Consider the following 18,203-nt stretch of genomic DNA (forward strand, 5'->3'; position numbering starts at 1 on the left):
TTTAAAATGGGTGAGTTACTATCGGCCTCGGATGCAATCGGTTCGGGTTGTTTTTGGATTCGAGTTGTAATGGTTTGTCTTGATAACGGGTCGGGTCATAAACGATATGCACAAATTCGGTTTGGTTCAGTTTCGGGTTGGAAAAAATTCGGTCAGGTCGGTTTTCGATTTTCAAAAAACGAATTTTTAACTGTTCGATTCCTTTTCAAATCGGTTCAAAACAGTCAGGTTTAACGGTTTGGATTAGAAACTAACCTCTAAATGCAATTAAAGAAACGAAGAAATTAATAATCCCAAATCAAAGTGTGTCGAACCGAGGGAGTAAATAAGTTAAAACGAATAAAAATAATTTAAGCAAACATCATCTTACCAAAAACCTAGATCTGTCCTCGTTCTCTCTTTCAGTTTCCTATTCAAGCGCAATCCACTTTCTCCATTGAGGCGACTTCTGATATTTCTATCTTCCATTGAAGCAGCTCTGAGGTACTCGTAAGATGTTGCTCTCATTTGCAATCATCGAATTTCAATTTCATAATCTAGGGTTTTTCGTTGATTTAATTCTCAGTATACTCAATTTAGGGTTCTTCTAAACTCAATTCTTGAACTGTTGGAGTTATAATTATTAAATTCGAATTTGTTGCTAGAGAAGATAAATTATGAGCATAATTTGATGTTTGAATCAAATTTTCCGGATGAAACTATGAAATTGGACCTTTTCTCCTTAAAATTATGAAACTAATTTGATTATTGAATCAAATTTGGTTGTTTATTCGATTTGTTTTGCTGCAATAACTTCGTATTTTCAGTATTCTTTTTATTGAAAGGTTTTTTTATTTTTTATTTACTTTTTATTTTTTTGAGGTATAGTGGAATCTACTATGGATCCTACATCGACTCCAGTCGATGGGGAAGAGCTGGAAAATGGAAAGAAAAATGGGCTAATCGGCAAGCCTGGTAAGAATTGTATATTTTCAAAGTGAAGTGTGTAAGAATTTTACTATTTAGAACTTGATAAGCAAGGTAAGTTATGGTGTAAATGTAAAAAATGCGGTTAATCGAATTGTGGCTGATAGCAAGTATGTTGCTAGTAATTTTCTTCGTTTTTTTTTTTTTTTTTTTTTTTTTTTTTTTTTTTTTTTCTGGTTGTTAGATGAAAGGTATGTAGGCTAGATCCTATTGTAGGCATTAGGCAAATGCTGCTGGTCTTGGTGGGTCTAGGGCTCCGGCATTTGATTTTGATGTTTTTGTTAATTACTTGATATTGCTATTGTTAAGCATGGGTTGCTTGTGTGAAATGCTGAAGGTAACGGGTCAGTACTCAGGAATGCATTTTTACCCCATACATCTTTAACCTCTAGATACTTACATCGCCTTCCTAAAGCCGATCTCTCTTTCACTTGTAAAATGTCACTCAAATTTATACACTAATATACACAATAATTATCAATACAACTCATATCGGCGAACACACTGTTTTAACATTTTGTACTCATATGTAAGTGATGTGGATTTGTTTCCTGTTTTTAAAATTGCGTACTTCATGCTTTTTACAGATTGACTTTTGCACTATTCATATATTAGTGAGTAGTGACCAATTTCTTGTTTTTCCCATGTCACATAATAATCAGCTCTTTTAATTAGCACATTTTATTAGGTGATAAAATGTATGGTGATTATCAATTATTTTAATGAAGAACTAGGCATGGTAAGAGATATGTGGGAAGAGAAAAGTGTTAAGTAGTCAAAGGTGTGCATCTACAAGCATGAAAGTCTATCTGTTGCAATTGTTGTGCAACAAAAGAGTTGTCTTTGGTCCATTACACCATTTATATTAGCTGACAATGACAAAGTAATTACAATAACCTCAAGATGGAGAATAACATTCCATTTCCAATGTAAAATATTACCTATGGTGATCGAACTTGTCAACTAGCTTCATTGTACTCATTTTGAGATGACAAAAGTGCATACATGAAATATGGGTTAGAATATGAAGAAAGAAGATAGACGACTATTCTCACATAGAATCAAACTAAGCCTTTCAAAAGTGATCTATAGTCTTTCTTTAGTAATATACCCATCAATTTCAGCTTGATATGGTAAGTTATTTACTATGTCATCTAATTCTAGTGCTTTAAACCAAAAACCATGTTTAATTAGGCCAAAACACTAGAAATATTACTCGTATTATTAGAGATGAGTTTGGTTCCTATAGTAGAGGAAGTTGCTTTTTTTTTTTTTGTGCTTTAAGCAAATTTTTAAAGGTGAGAGAAGGTTTATTATGCAGCAAAGAATATGATAATTGCCAATATATAGCCATCAAGTTCTCACATTCCTTTTTCTCCTTATCGATCCTTCATTGCCATTGCTTTATCTTTCTCTATTCCATAGATATAAAGTTCAAAAAGCGTAAGCTGCATCGAGGCACATAGGGCCCTTGGAGCCTAGGCTAGCAAAGGTGTGCATCTTTCATAGTCTAGGTGTAGATTATTTTTGTAAAATGATTTGTGGTATTGAATTTTCCGATTAATAGAACGTAGATCTGTGCTAAAAGAAGGGTAGGGAGGTGCCATGTGACTATCCTAGTGAATAGCTAACTACTTTGTGGGGCATATTCTTCCTGGTCCATCACAAGGGAAGCAAAACCCAAGATTTGCTTTATCCGGTATCAAACGAGAGCTCCAAGCAAATATAGCCTTTTAGAAGTATTAGTACCGTCACATGAATTGTAAAAGCATGAATGTGGTGGACCAAAAAAAATCTACGGTCCCTAAAGGAATGGCCGAATGGGTAACAAAGCTACTTTGCCACACACTGCTACTAAATCACTTCCTCCCTAAGTCAAACGGGTGCTTGTTGTTGCACCTAGAGCCGTTGCGCTAGGCGCTAAAGCATGGGTGTTTTGGATCCATTGAGTGAAGACAGGTTAGATTGTAGAGTAGAAAAAAATCTAAAGCCATCCTTTAAGTCTCTTTATCAAAAAGATCGGAGGATAGAGGAGAGGGTGAAAGAAGAAATTAAGATCAAAGAGAGAGAAAGATGAAATTTACATGAATGCCTGTTGTTAGATGGCCATTGGAGCTATGGTGGCATAGATGAGTGAAGATGGCCAACAAATTTATATTTAGGAATTTTCCAATTTAGGGCTTTTGAATTGGGCCTTAATTTGATGAAAACTAATTTAGTAGAATTAGGGTTTTTGATTTATAAGCCTTGGTATGTTTTTATTAGTAATTTTGAGAAAGTTCCAGTGTTTCATATTATTGGTTCATCATCCCCAAAAGAGTGCACTGAAAGTGTTTTCTCATCGCCTGAAGTTAAACTCTTTGCATTGGTTGTCTAAAGTGTGTTCACTTGCTGTTGGGATCATGTAATGACTAAGCTCTTTTTATTACTTAGAATGGTGATAAGGATTTTCCAAATTTAATAACGAGTACAATTTTATGGAAGTCCATATATTTAGACACTAATTATTAGCACAACTAATTATTGACATGTTAGAGTGTTAGACTCTAACTTGGAGTTACCATAATTGGTTTGCACAAAGACAGGTCTGGGGATCGATGTTTGAAAAAGCGCGCCTGAAGCCTTAAAGGCACACAACATTTTTTTCTTCGCATAAAAAATATTATTATTTTTTATTATATTAGCCTCACTTTAATGAGCACATCAGATGGGTACGAGGATAGATGAGCGCCTGAATACCTTTAGGGAAGTCCATAGCGCCTTTGTGTGCCTTTTTATACATTGATAGGGATAGATGAGGTAGAGGACGAAAGCCAACAATTTTCAAAATTTAGGGTATGGGTACGCGAGGAAAAAGAAAAAATATACTCGTATAATAATTCAAAAATAAAACAAAGAGAAAGAACTCGGAATTAAATTTCTCAAATACTCCCTCTGTTGTAGAACTCCGCCAGTGGGACTAGGAGGGGGTTATGGTAAGCCAGTGACAACCAATATAAAAGTTTGTCACATTGCTTGACATGAGCCACAATGATTGAGAGTAGTACTAGGATGGGTAACCTCATGGGAAGTCCTCATATTGGTTCATATAGCCGACCCTATTTATTGGATTAAGACAATCAAGCAGAAGTAGAAGAGACTCCCTCTGTTGTAGAATAATTTGCACGTGTGATTTTTTTTTTTTTTTTTTTTTTTTTTTTTACTATTTATACACTAACTTTGATCATAATTTTTTTATTAACGTATTAAAAACAAATTTTTTATCATGTTAAATAGGTTTTAATATAAAGTTTCATAATATTACCTCTTTTATATTACTTCCGTTTTTGAATGTTCTGACTCACACTTAAGCTCTTTACTCTTCATCTTTAAAAATATAATTTTCGGTATAAATAATTTTAGTTCAGTATAGATTTGTAAAAATAAGTTCAAATAAATCAGTATGTATAAAGAAAAAATTTAATAAGGAATTAGTATAAATAGTTTCATTTTAGTAGAGTTAAGTAAAAATTATTTGTGTTCAACAAAAATAAGTTAGAAGAGAACAAGGCCTTACTATTCATCTGATCTATTGTAAAACACTTTAGACCACATTTTATGATTTAGGCTGTGTTCACTTTACCTTATTTATGTTGTACTTAAATTATTTTTAGTGAAGTGAAATTATTTTTACTGATTAACTATTATATTTCTTCTTTAAAGTTACAGATTTTTACCTTTACTGAACTAAACTTATTTTTACTAAACTAAAATTATATTTAAAGAATTTTATTTATTTAAGGTGAAGTGATCACGACCTTATAAAAAAGAAATAAATAAGCATGTGGGATCTTATTACATTCGCCTTAGCTTTAATTGTCCAAATATCAATCTTATAATTTTCACTTATACATAGCCAAAAATATAAATGGTCAAAGATGTACATTAAAGACCGTGCAAATGCAAATGAATGGAAATAAAAACAGCATTTGGGATCTAAGTGTTGCAAATTTTTTGAAACGGAGAATGTATATCTTAGGTCAACCTAGTTTATTGGCATATGTGTCAAGTTTGACTATGCCAATTATTCTGGACATGAAATTTAAGTTTAAAAAAAAAAAACAAATAATTTTTTCTCAAAAAGTTGGATAAGTTGTTATCACGTGACTTGTGAAATAGAGGGTGGATGGTTGGGTTCATGTAAGCTATGTAAAATAATATGAAGGGAAAAAACAAAAGAAATAAAATCAATCATCCATATGTCCCTAAGATAAGTCGTTGCCTACTAAAACGATACATGAGAGAAGAAGATAGGAGAGCAATAAAAGAAGAAACAAATCAATCATTGGTGTTTTATAACCTTTACCACATCTCCCTTCACCTTTCCCTGCCATCTCTCCTGCCCAATTGCCTAGGTATGTGAAACGTCTTTCCACTGTTGTCCCTCATGCAATGTATAACACGAACACCTTATTAAGAATAATTGAAAATCATTGTAGAATAATACTATAATTACTATATGATATAGATCCTTGACACGTTCTTTTTTAACCTAATATATATTTTTTGAGCTGCATTTTCGTATAAATTAGTTGGACAAAGATTTTGAATGCAATTAATTTTAATGACTTAGTGATGGTAAACAATTTTATTTCCAATCCCCCCCTATTTTCAAGGGACTTCTCCAGTTCTCCTAAAAAACATTCAGATTCTAAATAATGAGAAAATAAGGCCCATTGCCCGCTACTATAATGCACAAAAGATTTCTAAATTAACATAGGCATTGTGTCTGTGTCTTTTCTCTTGGCATTAAGTTTTGGCCTTCCCATGGCAGATTTGCATGGAATCATATCTTTAATGGTTGGCCCATTCAAGCTATTGAAGATTTGAACAGTTTTGAATGGAATATAGTTTATTGAGGGCTAAAAACCCCGTGGACCATAGAAGGATAACTGGATAAAGCCCATTCAGGCTGTTGAACATTTTTGAACGGAATATAGTTTACCATGGACCATAGAAGGATAACTGGATAAATTTAATGCTAATCGGTGTATTATAAATGATGCAAGCTGTAGTTATTATTAGTTGGGATTTGTGGTTTTGTCCATTTAATATTTTGAGTGCTATTTAAGGTTGAAACTATGTAGGTATTGATTATTTATTTACGTCATTTATGGACTAGACAATTTCAGAACATGCTTTTTACATATGCAAACTCGATTCGGAGCTTTATACATGATCAAATTGTTGATGTAATATGTATGGCAATATGATCATTAAATTGGTTTTACATGTTATTTATTTTAAATCTATTGTTTTATGCAGGTCCTGGATTGTTTGACGCATCACAGTATGCATTTTTTGGCAATGATATTGTTGAAGAAGTGGAATTGGGAGGGCTTGAAGATGAGGAGGATATTCCTATCGTTGGAATTGAAGGTGATTATCAAATCGACCATGAAGAGGTGTGTATTCTTCGATTGCATATGTGACTTTGTTTGAATCGATGTTTTTATTTAGATTCTATTAATTTAACTTTCCTATTGCTTTCTGTCACATTTAATTATTTGCAATTTTCTTGTCCTTCTGGTAGTCATTTTGATGTTTGTAGGGATTGTTAAATTGATGAGCAACCCTCCAAATTGATGTAGTATATAACCTCTGTTTTTTTTTTTTTTTTTTTTTTTTTTTTTTTTTTTTTTTCTAAAAACTGTTGACGGTTGTTGCATGCATGGAAATAAAGCACTAAAAGAAAGTGTGAATTTCGGGCAACAATTGGGGAAATGATTGGCCACTATCCATCAATACAAGTGGGCAGGTTGTATGGGTTTCCATCATCCCGATGTGTTCATTAGTGTTTTCCTCTGCTCAATAGAATAAGCTAGGTGGTGAAGCGTCAATTCTAAATGTAATGAACAAAAATAGTTTATTGCCATTTGTGTTAAACCTATAATGCAATAAATAATAATAATAATAATAAATAAAAGAATAGATCCGTTTTTCAATTTGTTTAGAAAGTACTCCATAGATGATAATGTGTTTGGCTTCAAATTGAACTGTGAATAGATGTGTTCTATTAAATGTTACAAACAATATGTATGATTTTGTTAAGCGATGGTTTTATTTCATACTTAGTAATAGCACCTGCTTATTAGAGATTATTCGGTCACAAAACAATTTTGATGAATTGGAGAGGTCCATCCGTCCAATGTTTTATTTCTTTGTGTAAACTGTAATAGTATTGAAGACGGTAATCCCGATAAAGTTTCAAGCCTTGATCAGTATTCTAGAACATTCGCTTTAGTTTCTTGACCTTTAAAGCTGAGATAGTTGTTGATATTCAGTCATCATGTTGAATTATGGATTTAAAATAGTGAATGTAGTGCATATGTTCAATGAAAAAAATGAATATTTAATACTTCCTCTGTTTCCATATTATTGCAACAATTACCATTATAGGAAGTGTTACAAATATTGCAACATTTCCTTATTTGCTCATGGTTTCTTTCTATCTCTCTCCTCATTATGTCTCTCTATCTCTCTCCTCATCTTAAAATCTGTGCAATACCCCCATGTTGCAATATTAAGGGAACGGTGGAAGTATTTTATTTCTTTCCTGAAAACAGGCCAAATGATGTTACTGTATACGCTACTGAATTTAACTCAGCACACTTTTTACTTGAATTGCATCTAGAATTCTTTGTCCCAAACTAAATTCCCATTTGAAATTTTGAATAGTCTTTCATTTGAATTTTTGCCGTATACAATTGCATTCTGCATGTTAGGTGTGCTCAAATCATGGTATTGTTCAAGCAGCATCTGATTTGAATATTAACTTCTATATCTATATTGGAATTTTACTCTGCAGGTTGATGTCATTGGATCTTTTTCTGATATTGATGATCTGGCTGGTGCTTTTACAAAGGTCAGTTAGTCAAATACCTATTTTATCGAATGACTTTATTACTATCGGTGAATATATGTGAAAGTGCCACTCCAGTTTGTGTGAATTGTACCCCACCTTTCCCTTTATTTTTCTTAATTTCCTGAAAATGCTGAAAGAGCATTGTGTCGACTGATCACTTAGATATGTATCTCTCTAGTTTTAGGGTGTTCCTTAGGTTGTATTCATGTGGCAAGCAAACTCTTTAAATTGGAGAAATATTTCTACAAAGTTGACCGAACTGCATCTTATTGTCGTGCTTCTAGTTTTCGTTGCGCCTATAGAGTTGTTATTGCATCTAAATGACAACTGATTCCTTATCTTTGTGTTTGAAAAACGAATGCAGTAGGAGCGAGTATTGATCTGTTTCTGATTTTTAATTATAGATTTTATTTTCTCAGAGCTCACCTAGTAACACTTAAGCGCAAAGTGGTTTGTTTCTAATTCTTTTATAGTATTCCCTCCTTTTTTTAAGTGCCCCATTGGCACTTTTTGCACTATTCATTTGACTTACTTTGGCTTATGGTTGTGAATTATATATACATAAGAAAAAATTTAGTCTTGTGGTTGTGGGTACTTGTTGGAATCATCTTAATGAATTTCAATTTTGAATTGTTGTGATTTATACTTACTGGAAATTAAAGATATTATTGGTCAAAGTTCTGAATCTGCCTGTGTGCCAAGCTCCAATAGGGCACTTAAAAAAAAAAAAAGAGAGGGAGTACTTGTTTTCTCAAGGTTCACCTGATCATTTAAGCACAAGTCTGATACTGGGTCTTCAGGAGCTACACTTTATTTATAGAAGTCTTTCAATCTTTCATGGTTCCCTCTATCCATCCCTTTTTTGGTTCTATCTCCATTTGGTTTTCAAGAACTGTTGTGATTTCATGCAACTTATTAAAATGAAATTGCAGCTTGTTTGGTCACTGGTAATAATGGAGGTGAAAATATGAATATAGCTTTGTAGGAAAGTTCCTTGCCAATGCAATTGGTAGTTCTTCAGTACTCCAAGTACCTCTTTTTCTATGACAAATTTTCATCACCGTGCAATTCAATTGCATAGGAAGGTAATAGAAAGTTGTGAAAAATAATATTTGTTTAGTGATGGTGCTGGGATACCATGAACATTACAGTTGGATGTTCTTTGCAAATTTGCATTAACATTACAGTTGGACGTTCTTTGCAAATTTGCATTCATATTCATTCCCAATAGCTCAATATATTACCTCTCTTTAAATGGGCCAATAGTAGTGTAGGCTCCCTATCAACATGTGCTGCAAATGTTGTGGTTTTTACTTTATGGTAATCATTTAGTGAAATTCAGAAGTTTATTACCTTTCTTGAAGGGCCATGTGGAAGTCAAGTACTCCATAAATGGTTATACCCCAGTGCACAAGGTTCCTGCTACACAGCGCAGGTCTGGGGAAGGTCCAAATGTACGCAGCTTTACCCTTTATTTCATTAAGAGGCTGTTTCCTTGTATTGAAACCATGACCTAGCAGATTGCAATTACACTTAATAATGTGTCCCGTGACCTGACCTGTGATCATTCTTGAGGGACCATGTGGAAGTCAATTATGTGTTTAAAATCCCTTGTTAGTGTGAAACCTTGTGCTTTTTCTTTAGTTTTATCATTATTTCTGTGCTCTTTCCCTCCCAAATGTTTCTAACTTATTAAATATAAAAAAGGACACTGAAATTGCCAGGAATTTTTGAGTGAGATAGGACTTTCAGTGCTAGTTCTGCCTAAACAGATTGGTGCTTTTCATGCCTCTAAAGTTTGTTTACTGCGGTTAATGTTTGTTTAAGAGCTTATTTTGGTACAATTTTATTTTTATGCAGCTAAACAGGACTGTCAGTGAACCAAGAACTGGCTTCATTGGTGATATGGGGTCCAGAGAGAGTGAGTACAAGCATATATCTCAGAAATTTGTTACATTGAGTGTGACTATTGAACTCTTTCCTTGCTTTTCATCATTTTGGGATTTGAATTCTTACTGAAGTTCCTTGTCAGTTGATAGATCATAGCCTACTTATTGTGTAAAATCAAGCTTCTATAGCTAAGCTAATGGCATAGTGATTGAGTTCAACCATCCAAAATAGTGAATTTTTCCAGACTTCCTTAATACTTTGGAAGACTGAGCCATTTTGGTTATTTATTGACCTTGAAGTTTGGACGTAGGTGTAAGTGTTATAATTATTTATATTTAAGCTGAGTTCTTATTTTGTTTAGTACAAAATTTACTTATGTATGATTTTTGGACTAATAAGATCAGGGACGAATGATGTGCAACTGAAGGTCCTGAAACTTTACATGAGCATGATAGCTGTATTTGTTGCATGGAAGGTCTTAGAGGAAAAAGGAAAATTGAGCCAGAAAATGTTTTTAAAATGGAATTTATCCAACAAGTGCCACCACTCCTTTTATTTGTATTTGTGTCTGAGATTTCTTGCATATGATCCTTAATAAAATTTAGAGGAGATAGTATCTGTTGTACAATCCTGGTCCCTTGTACGGGACTTTTGACTATTGGATGTCTTTCTAGGTTCCAGAAATTAATTGTTAAAAATTATATATTTGCTTTGTCTCCATTTCTCTATCTGCAAAAATCATCCTTTGAGGTTTGATTCGCTTTCATTGGTCCAGAATATTTTAAAATTTCATTGAGCTCTATCAAGATTTGACCCATTTTCATTCTTTTAGGTTCTTCTGCAGCTGAGTGGTCACAGGATATTGATTATTCATCTTGGTATGATCAACATGTATATCATCCAGAAGATGGACCTGAAAGCAAAAAGTGGGCTTCACAACCATATGGCTCCTCTGTTCGTGCCGCAGAGTCAAATTCATTGCACAGAACGTCATCTTATCCTGAGCCCCCGCCTCAGCTTCTTCCTCAACGTCATCAAAATTTCTCTAGTGAACCAATTCCCATGCCTAGGTCTTCCTTCCCCTCCTATCCTTCTTCTGGGACCAGGCCACAGATGCTTCCACCAAACCACCATCCACAGCATGCAAACAATCCATACCTTTCTGGTGGACCACAGATGACACTGCATTCACAAACATCCTTTTCTGGTCCTATGTCTGGTTTACCTCATGGTTCTCATCTTGCTGCAAATCTGCCTCACTTCTCCCCTCCAGGTCGTTCTTTGGATGGTCGCCCTCCTGGACAATGGTTAGATCGTGCCAACCTTGTGAACAACATGTTGCAACATCAATTACCTCATCAGAATGGATTGATGCCTCAGATGATTTCTCAGCAGCAGCAGCAGCAACAACAGCAACAACAGCAGCAGCAGCAGCAGCAGCGACTGCACCATCCAGTTCCTCCGCCTTATGGTAATTTAACTGGTGTACATTCTCAACTTTATGGTTCCCATATGTCTCCATCACCGCCCATGCTGAACAAATTTGATGCAATGATGGGGCTCCCTGATCTCAGAGATCAAAGACCTAAATCATCGCAGAGGAATAGACAAAATTTTCGGTACAACCAACAGGGTTTTGATTTAAATGGTCAGAGGAATGATGGTGGGTGGCCAGTATATAGGTCAAAGTATATGACATCAGACGAAATTGAGAATATTCTTAGAATGCAGTTGGCTGCGACACACAGCAATGACCCATATGTAGATGATTACTATCACCAAGCTTGTCTTTTCAAAAAATCTGCTAGTGCAAGGTTGAAACATCATTTTTGCCCCACTCAACTCAGAGATCTTCCTCCAAGAGCTCGTCCTACTGATGAGCCCCATCAATTTCTTCAAGTTGAGGCACTGGGAAGGATTCCTTTCTCTTCTATCCGCAGGCCAAAACCCCTTCTTGAAGTTGATCCCCTGAATTCAACTAGCTCTGGCAGTGGCGAACAAAAAGTTATTGATAAACCCCTTGAACAAGAACCTATGTTGGCTGCAAGAGTGACTATTGAGGATTGTCTTTGTCTTCTTCTTGATATTGATGATATAGACCGTTTCCTTCGATTTAATCAATTCCCAGATGGTGGTGGTGAACTGAGACAAAGGCGGCAAAGCCAGCTGGAAGGATTAGCAGCCTCACTACAGCTGGTAGATCCACTTGGTAAAGACGGTCAAGCTCCTAAGGATGATCTTGTATTCCTACGAATAGTTTCTCTCCCCAAGGGACGGAAGCTTCTTGCAAAGTTCCTATGTATAATTTCCTCTGGAAGTGAGCTCCTCCGGATAGTTTGCATGGCCATTTTTCGTCACTTGAGATTCTTGTTTGGTGCTCTTCCTTCTGATCCAGCCGCCGCTGAGGTGACTGCTTACCTTGGGAAGGTTATATCTTTGCGTGTAAGTGAAATGGATCTTAATGGACTGGGTGCTTGTCTCGCTGCAGTTGTTTGTTCCTCAGAGCAACCTCCACTTCGTCCTATTGGGAGTTCTGCTGGAGATGGTGCCTCTGTTGTAATAAAATCAGTTCTCGACAGAGCAGCTGAGCTACTTAGAGACGCACATGAATTTTCCAATCCAGCCTTTTGGCAGGCATCATTTAATGAATTCTTCAATCTACTCCTGAAATATTGCTTGAACAAGTACGATAGCATTGTGCAGCCAATGCAAACGCAGGGATTGCCAAACATGACCACTGATGTGGCCAAGGCTATTAAGAAAGAAATGCCAGTTGAGCTGTTACGAGCAAGTCTTCCTCATACTAGTGAGCACCAGCGGAAACTCTTGCTGGATCTTGCACATCGTTCCGTGCCTTTAGTTGGTTCTGGTGCTCATGGAGGCAGTGGTAGTTTTGATGGTTGAGAATTTGATGTCACAGCAACTCTCGAGGCATCAATGTCTTAAACAGTGCATGTGATTTATTATGATGCAGAGTATTTCGATTCCTCATGTTGTTGCCGAAATGGAAGAAACTGGTGGTAATCCGTTTGAAGCCCCCTGAAATTTGAACCTGTAAGAGCAAGTTAGAATTTTTTTGGTTGTCGATGGTCTTTGGTGGAGCTTATTTTTTATGATGCTCAATAGTTAAAGTAGGATGTACAGGGTCCATAAGTGGGTCCCATGTTCCTGTGTTATTTGGTTTGAAGGAGCTGGGAGAATTTTGCATATCACATTGAAGATCAAGTATGGCCGTCGGCTGTTCCATTTAGCTATTCATGCATTTGGCTTCAAGCCGTAGAGCTTTCGTAATTTGGGAATGGAAATCATATAATAGGAAGTGGTTGCCTTGTAAGCCAGGTAATTTTAAGATGGCAACTAAGAAGATTATAATTGCCTTTGTCTTTGCTTGTATGTAACAATAATAAACCAATGTTTTAGATTAATCTTGTTTTAATTTTTGGCCTCATTTCTTAAAGGCTTATTTTGCTGTATTTGTCCGTAACATAATTGATAGTTGTGGCCTCTTTTTTGGGAAAAAAATATTGAAGTTGGAGGATGTCATCATTGGCAACTTCTTTTGGCTTGCGATTATCCATAACAAGATAATTCATTTCAATTTACAACTGTTAAAGTTATGTGAGGTACATGTTTGTCAAATGGTATAAGGGGGTGATGAGAATCAATCTCTATGATCTCTTGAAATCGAGAGGATAGTTCTAACCATTTGAGCTAATTATGTGAAGTACATGTTTGTCAAATGGTATGATGATGTAACATTTTTAAGTTTTCTTTAGGGATGCTATTCTCATACACCATCCGTCCCAAAATATTTGACGCGCTTGACTTTTTTTTATCAACTTTGACCGTCTTTTTTTTAATATTATATATATTAAATAAAATGTTAATAAGTAAATTGTTGGATTTATTTTAATGTATATTATTGGAATATCAAGTTTTTATTAAAATTTTATTAACAGATGATTAAAGTTGATAAAAACAACCAAGTGTCCCAATTATTCTGAGACGGTAGGAGTACTTCGTTTGTTCCATTTCTTAGAAACTTTTTTTTTTTTATTTTTTGTATTTTTTTTGTTTTTCTGTTCCACTTTTTTAATGATTGATGTCTTTGATGATTGTTAAATTTAAATTATTAAAATAAAAAATTGATAGTGTTCCGGGCGTAGTTACGAAGCTAGGTAGGCCCTGACTTTGGACTTCGGCAAGGTTAACCTGCACAATGAACGACGGTTACTGCCCTCGGGGGTGGTTTCAAGGAACCCCCCCTCCGATACTTAAGTTAGTATAGATCTAGGTGAAAATGCAAATAATAGAAGGTAAGTGATGAAATGTGATTGTCTAACCTTTTCTCCGTTATACTTGGCTTGCTATTTATAGTGGTACTATTCCTTGTGCTGCGGGCTGGAGCCCGCTGGAGTCAGCCATGAGGCAAAGCCCCTGGGAGATTACCCATGACTTCGAGCTAGACTGGCGTGAGTGTACACTTCTTAGGTGGTGTTGGAGCATGGGTCAGCTGCGGGAGCTACCCTATACAACTAGCCCCCCAAGAGGTGGTTTGAGGCACTTAAGCCAGCTCTTGCTGAGTGAAGATGTTCTTCCGAGCTGGGGTTCGGAGCATGGGGAGAGCTCTGTCAGAGCTACCCCATACAACTAGCCCCCCAAGAGGTGGTATGAGAGACTCGTGCCAGCCTTTTCAAGTGTCTGACCTCCGCTGGCTCTGTAGGGAATTTTTCAACTGTCGCCTTACTGTGGTTCATGCTTAGGCATGGCGGCGTTCCAAGGAGCCAACAAGTTTTAGAAACTTGTAATCCATTCACGGGTGTGAAGGCTACACCCCATTCACGATCACGAAGATCGCTAACTTCATAGTGGTCCGCAACCATGACTGATGTTCGGGGATGATGGTACGAATCCATCCTTAAAGAGATTGAACCCGCCCTAAATAGGCCTCTACTAAATTCTTATGATATTCATGTACGCTTTTCGATCAACGTACATACATCAAGTTAATCCTAAACCTGTTTAATCTACGTTGTTTATTATTAATGCACAATCAAACATAATATTGGTGATCACTTGAATTAAAGTCATATTAAGCCTAAATCAAATTATTAATTATCTTATTAGGCGTGATTTCAAGTACAAATTCCCTTTAAACCTGCAAAAAGGAGCGTGATCAAGAAATAACAATAAATCATGAATAATCAAGCAACATATGATCAATACAACAATCATCATCATCATAAGAACATCATCAAAACATCGTTAGTAGTAAGATCCTAGGCATGATACTAAACATGTTAATAACAAATCCTACGGTCACTACTAACAAAATCAGAGCGTTATCCTAAACATGATACTAGAAATCATAATCGTCAACATGATACTAGAAATCATAAAAACATCAAAAGCATGATACTAGGAATCAAAATAACATTGTAAACATGATTTCTACTCCAAAATCAAAAGAATAATAAAAAGGGTAATTGAATTACTCACTTTGATGCCTCAACCTTCTTGCTATTAAAGCAATACACACATGTTAGTAAACTTCAAGAAAATTAAATCAATAAAGTAAATAAATAAAATATGAATTGAAATATAGATTTGGGATCAAACCCTCAGAACTATCAACCTTTCACGTCGAGGTCAAAGGCAACGTCGAGTATAGCTAGGAGTATTCGAATCTCGTGAATGAGGTATTGTGACTGATTTGGGAGAGTATCAAGGATGTGTTTAGGCTAAGGCTAAAAACATGGGATGATTGATGATGGGATTTTCGAGGCTAATTATCAATGATTGTCGCTCAGGATTATAATGGTTGTTGATGGTAATTGTTGATGATCTGAAACTGGGAAAACAACCTCTATTTATAGGGAAAAAAGAGAGTCTGGACGATTAGAATTTGGAACGGAATATAACTCTTTTTGACGCGTGGCGACCAAATTATCGTGGCGCCATCGCGGTGCGATGAAGCTGACGTGTCACCTTGGTCCTGTCGTTCTATGATGATTTATGTAGATAATCAAGCCGTACGGAGTTTGATTTCTAATGGAATTATGATCGTGAAATATATCTGAACGACTTTGAATTCGAACAGGATGATTATCATATGAGAAGTTTTATTCAATATCGAACTCTTTGATCTTTATCTTTTCGAGAAGGATGGATAGAAACTTCTAAAGACTTCTAGAAGTTCCTAAAGAATCCTAGTTGATTTAGGATTTGAAATATGATATTTGGACCCTCATATGATCATTTGGTCGTAGGTAAGGTGAACATAGGCTCGATTTGGGCTCGCTTTAGTATTTTGACCATAACTTATTCATTTTAAGTCGGATTTGGGCTTATAATATATCTTTGGAAAGCTCTTTTCAAACCCCATCCAACTAAACAATAATTGGACTGGGATTATGAACTAAAATAATCAGGTTGGGACATTTTTATGATTTGGACACGAAATGAATGATTTTAAGGACACGAAATGAATGATTTTGGGTTTAAATACACAAAATGAATGATTTAGGGTTAAAACATTTAGTTAAGGTTAGAATATGGTCAAGGCTTAAGGGAACTTCACGAGACTCTTCAACTCTTTATCGAAATTGTTAATCAAAACGTGAAAGGTACTCATCACTAGGTTTGGTTTTTTGGGGAGACACAATCAGGTGTCTACAGACTCATTACTTGTCTGGATTGGCTGACCGAGATCGTCTTTATACAACTAGCCCCCCCTGAGTCTCATATCTGCGCTCAGCTAATTTGAGGGTCAGAAAGTTCTACCAGTGAATGCTGCCGTACGGAAGTGATGTGGTGGGGAGCTTTGATTACTCCCGCTGAAGTTACTCAAAGCGACGAGTTGAACTGAGCAAGGAGCTTTGATTACTCCCGCTGAAGTTATTCAAAGCGACGAGCTCGACTGAGTGAGGAGCTTTGATTACTCCTGTTGAAGTTATTCAAAGCGACGAGTTGGGCTGAGCGAGGAGCTTTGTTTACTCCCGCTGAAGTTATTCAAAGCGATGAGCTGGGCTGAGCAAGGAGCTTTGCCTACTCCCGCTGAAAAATATTATTATTATTTCCTTGTATTTTTTTTAACGCAGTGGCCTTGTGAGTGGGCGGTTTTTCCTTTATTGGGTAGGTAACTACCATTTATTGCTCCTTTAATTCTTACTGTCTTTCTTTTCATCTTCTTCTTTCACTCTTATTTCGAAAATTTTCTCTTGCTTCTTTCATTCTCCATACTCTATTGCGGTTCTCTCACTTTCTCTCTTCGCAATTTTTCAACTTCTCTCTTTTCTTTTGCTTTGAAAAAGAGATTTTTCTTTTTGGGACTTGTTTGCTGTGAGTTCGTCGCGAATTACCCATTGCTCTCCCAGTTCTTGTTGCTCGCCCTTCAAAAGATATCGTCTTTTTAACCTTGCCCTGCCATTTTTGTATTCAATTTGTAAAATTAGGTACATTTCTCCCACAATTTGTGCTTTTTGCTTTCGCCTTTCTGTTAATTAGCCCCTGTATACTAGTGTTCTTGTTCAAAGGCCGATTCTTTTCTTGTTGTTGTTGTTGCATATCCACTCGCCGTTGTTGTTTTACTGTTGGGGGTTTTTATTTTCCATTTTTCTTGACTTTGCTTCTCTGTTGGGGATTTTTTTTTTCCTTTCATCAATTTCTGATCTTTTGGCTATGTCGGACGACTTTGATAGTCAAAATATTTTATCCCGCTCATGCAGCGGCGGTAGCGAGTCTGAGTCTACTTCTTCTTCCGAGTTGACTCGTTCAGGTGAGCCTCTCAGGCCATCTGTCCCTTTTTCCTTTCCTGTTTCTTGTAATCCTCTTCAAGTTGTGTAACCCCTGGTTGCGATACACCTGTAGGAAGTGCTTTTGCTGCTGGTGCTACTAATCGTACAGAGGGGCCCAGCGGCGGTCGCACTGCCCCCAGGGCCTTTCATCCCTACCTTTATGGTAGGGTCCACGATGGTACTTTTGACCCTTATTGTGAGAGGGTCTTAATGACTAGGGGGGTTGCGCTGCCTCATCTCCTCCGTCTGTGGCTACGTGCTGCTCGCCATGCACGATTAGCAGCGGAGGTCAGGTCTAACCCTCCCGCTGATGATCTTTTAAGCCCTTTTCCTGATGTGCTTCCTTTGCGTGAGTTTGCTTGGTTGGATGATATGTCTGAAATGCACCGTTTTGATCATTATGTAGTGCGCAGTTCGACTCCTATTGCTAGTTCGATGGCTACCCTTCAGTCTCAGTCCCCTGGTGATGTTGCTCTACACGCTCGTTAGCCATGGCTGGTAAACGAGGTTGTTCCCCCAAGTGATACCTCGTTTTACTTGGATGAGTAGGCTGAAGGTCCAAGTTGTGCACTCTAAGTTCTGAATGGCGATCTTTGGCAGATCGCCTTACGCTGGCGGAGTGTGGTAATTATTTTTATGGGCCGGGC

At 36.5% G+C, this 18,203-nt stretch overlaps 1 protein-coding gene across 2 annotated transcripts; it reads left to right on the forward strand.

Annotated features, from left to right (window-relative positions):
• Positions 1–304: 304 nt before the first annotated feature.
• On the forward strand, positions 305–13,303 carry LOC110696538 (protein PAT1 homolog 1-like). Of its 2 annotated transcripts, none has more exons than XM_021873861.1 (6): positions 305–483; positions 862–954; positions 6,271–6,410; positions 7,814–7,870; positions 9,731–9,791; positions 10,593–13,303. In XM_021873861.1, exons 2-6 carry the CDS (start codon positions 879–881, stop codon positions 12,662–12,664), a joined length of 2,406 nt encoding a protein of 801 aa, XP_021729553.1. In that variant the 5' UTR covers positions 305–483; positions 862–878; the 3' UTR covers positions 12,665–13,303. The 2 variants fall into 2 exon arrangements, with proteins under 2 accessions (XP_021729553.1, XP_021729552.1); XM_021873860.1 differs by having other exon boundaries at positions 868–954.
• Positions 13,304–18,203: the final 4,900 nt, after the last annotated feature.

The sequence above is a fragment of the Chenopodium quinoa genome, unplaced genomic scaffold (genome assembly GCF_001683475.1).
Source record: "Chenopodium quinoa cultivar QQ74 unplaced genomic scaffold, ASM168347v1, whole genome shotgun sequence".
In the NCBI taxonomy this organism is placed as follows: Eukaryota; Viridiplantae; Streptophyta; class Magnoliopsida; order Caryophyllales; family Amaranthaceae; genus Chenopodium; species Chenopodium quinoa.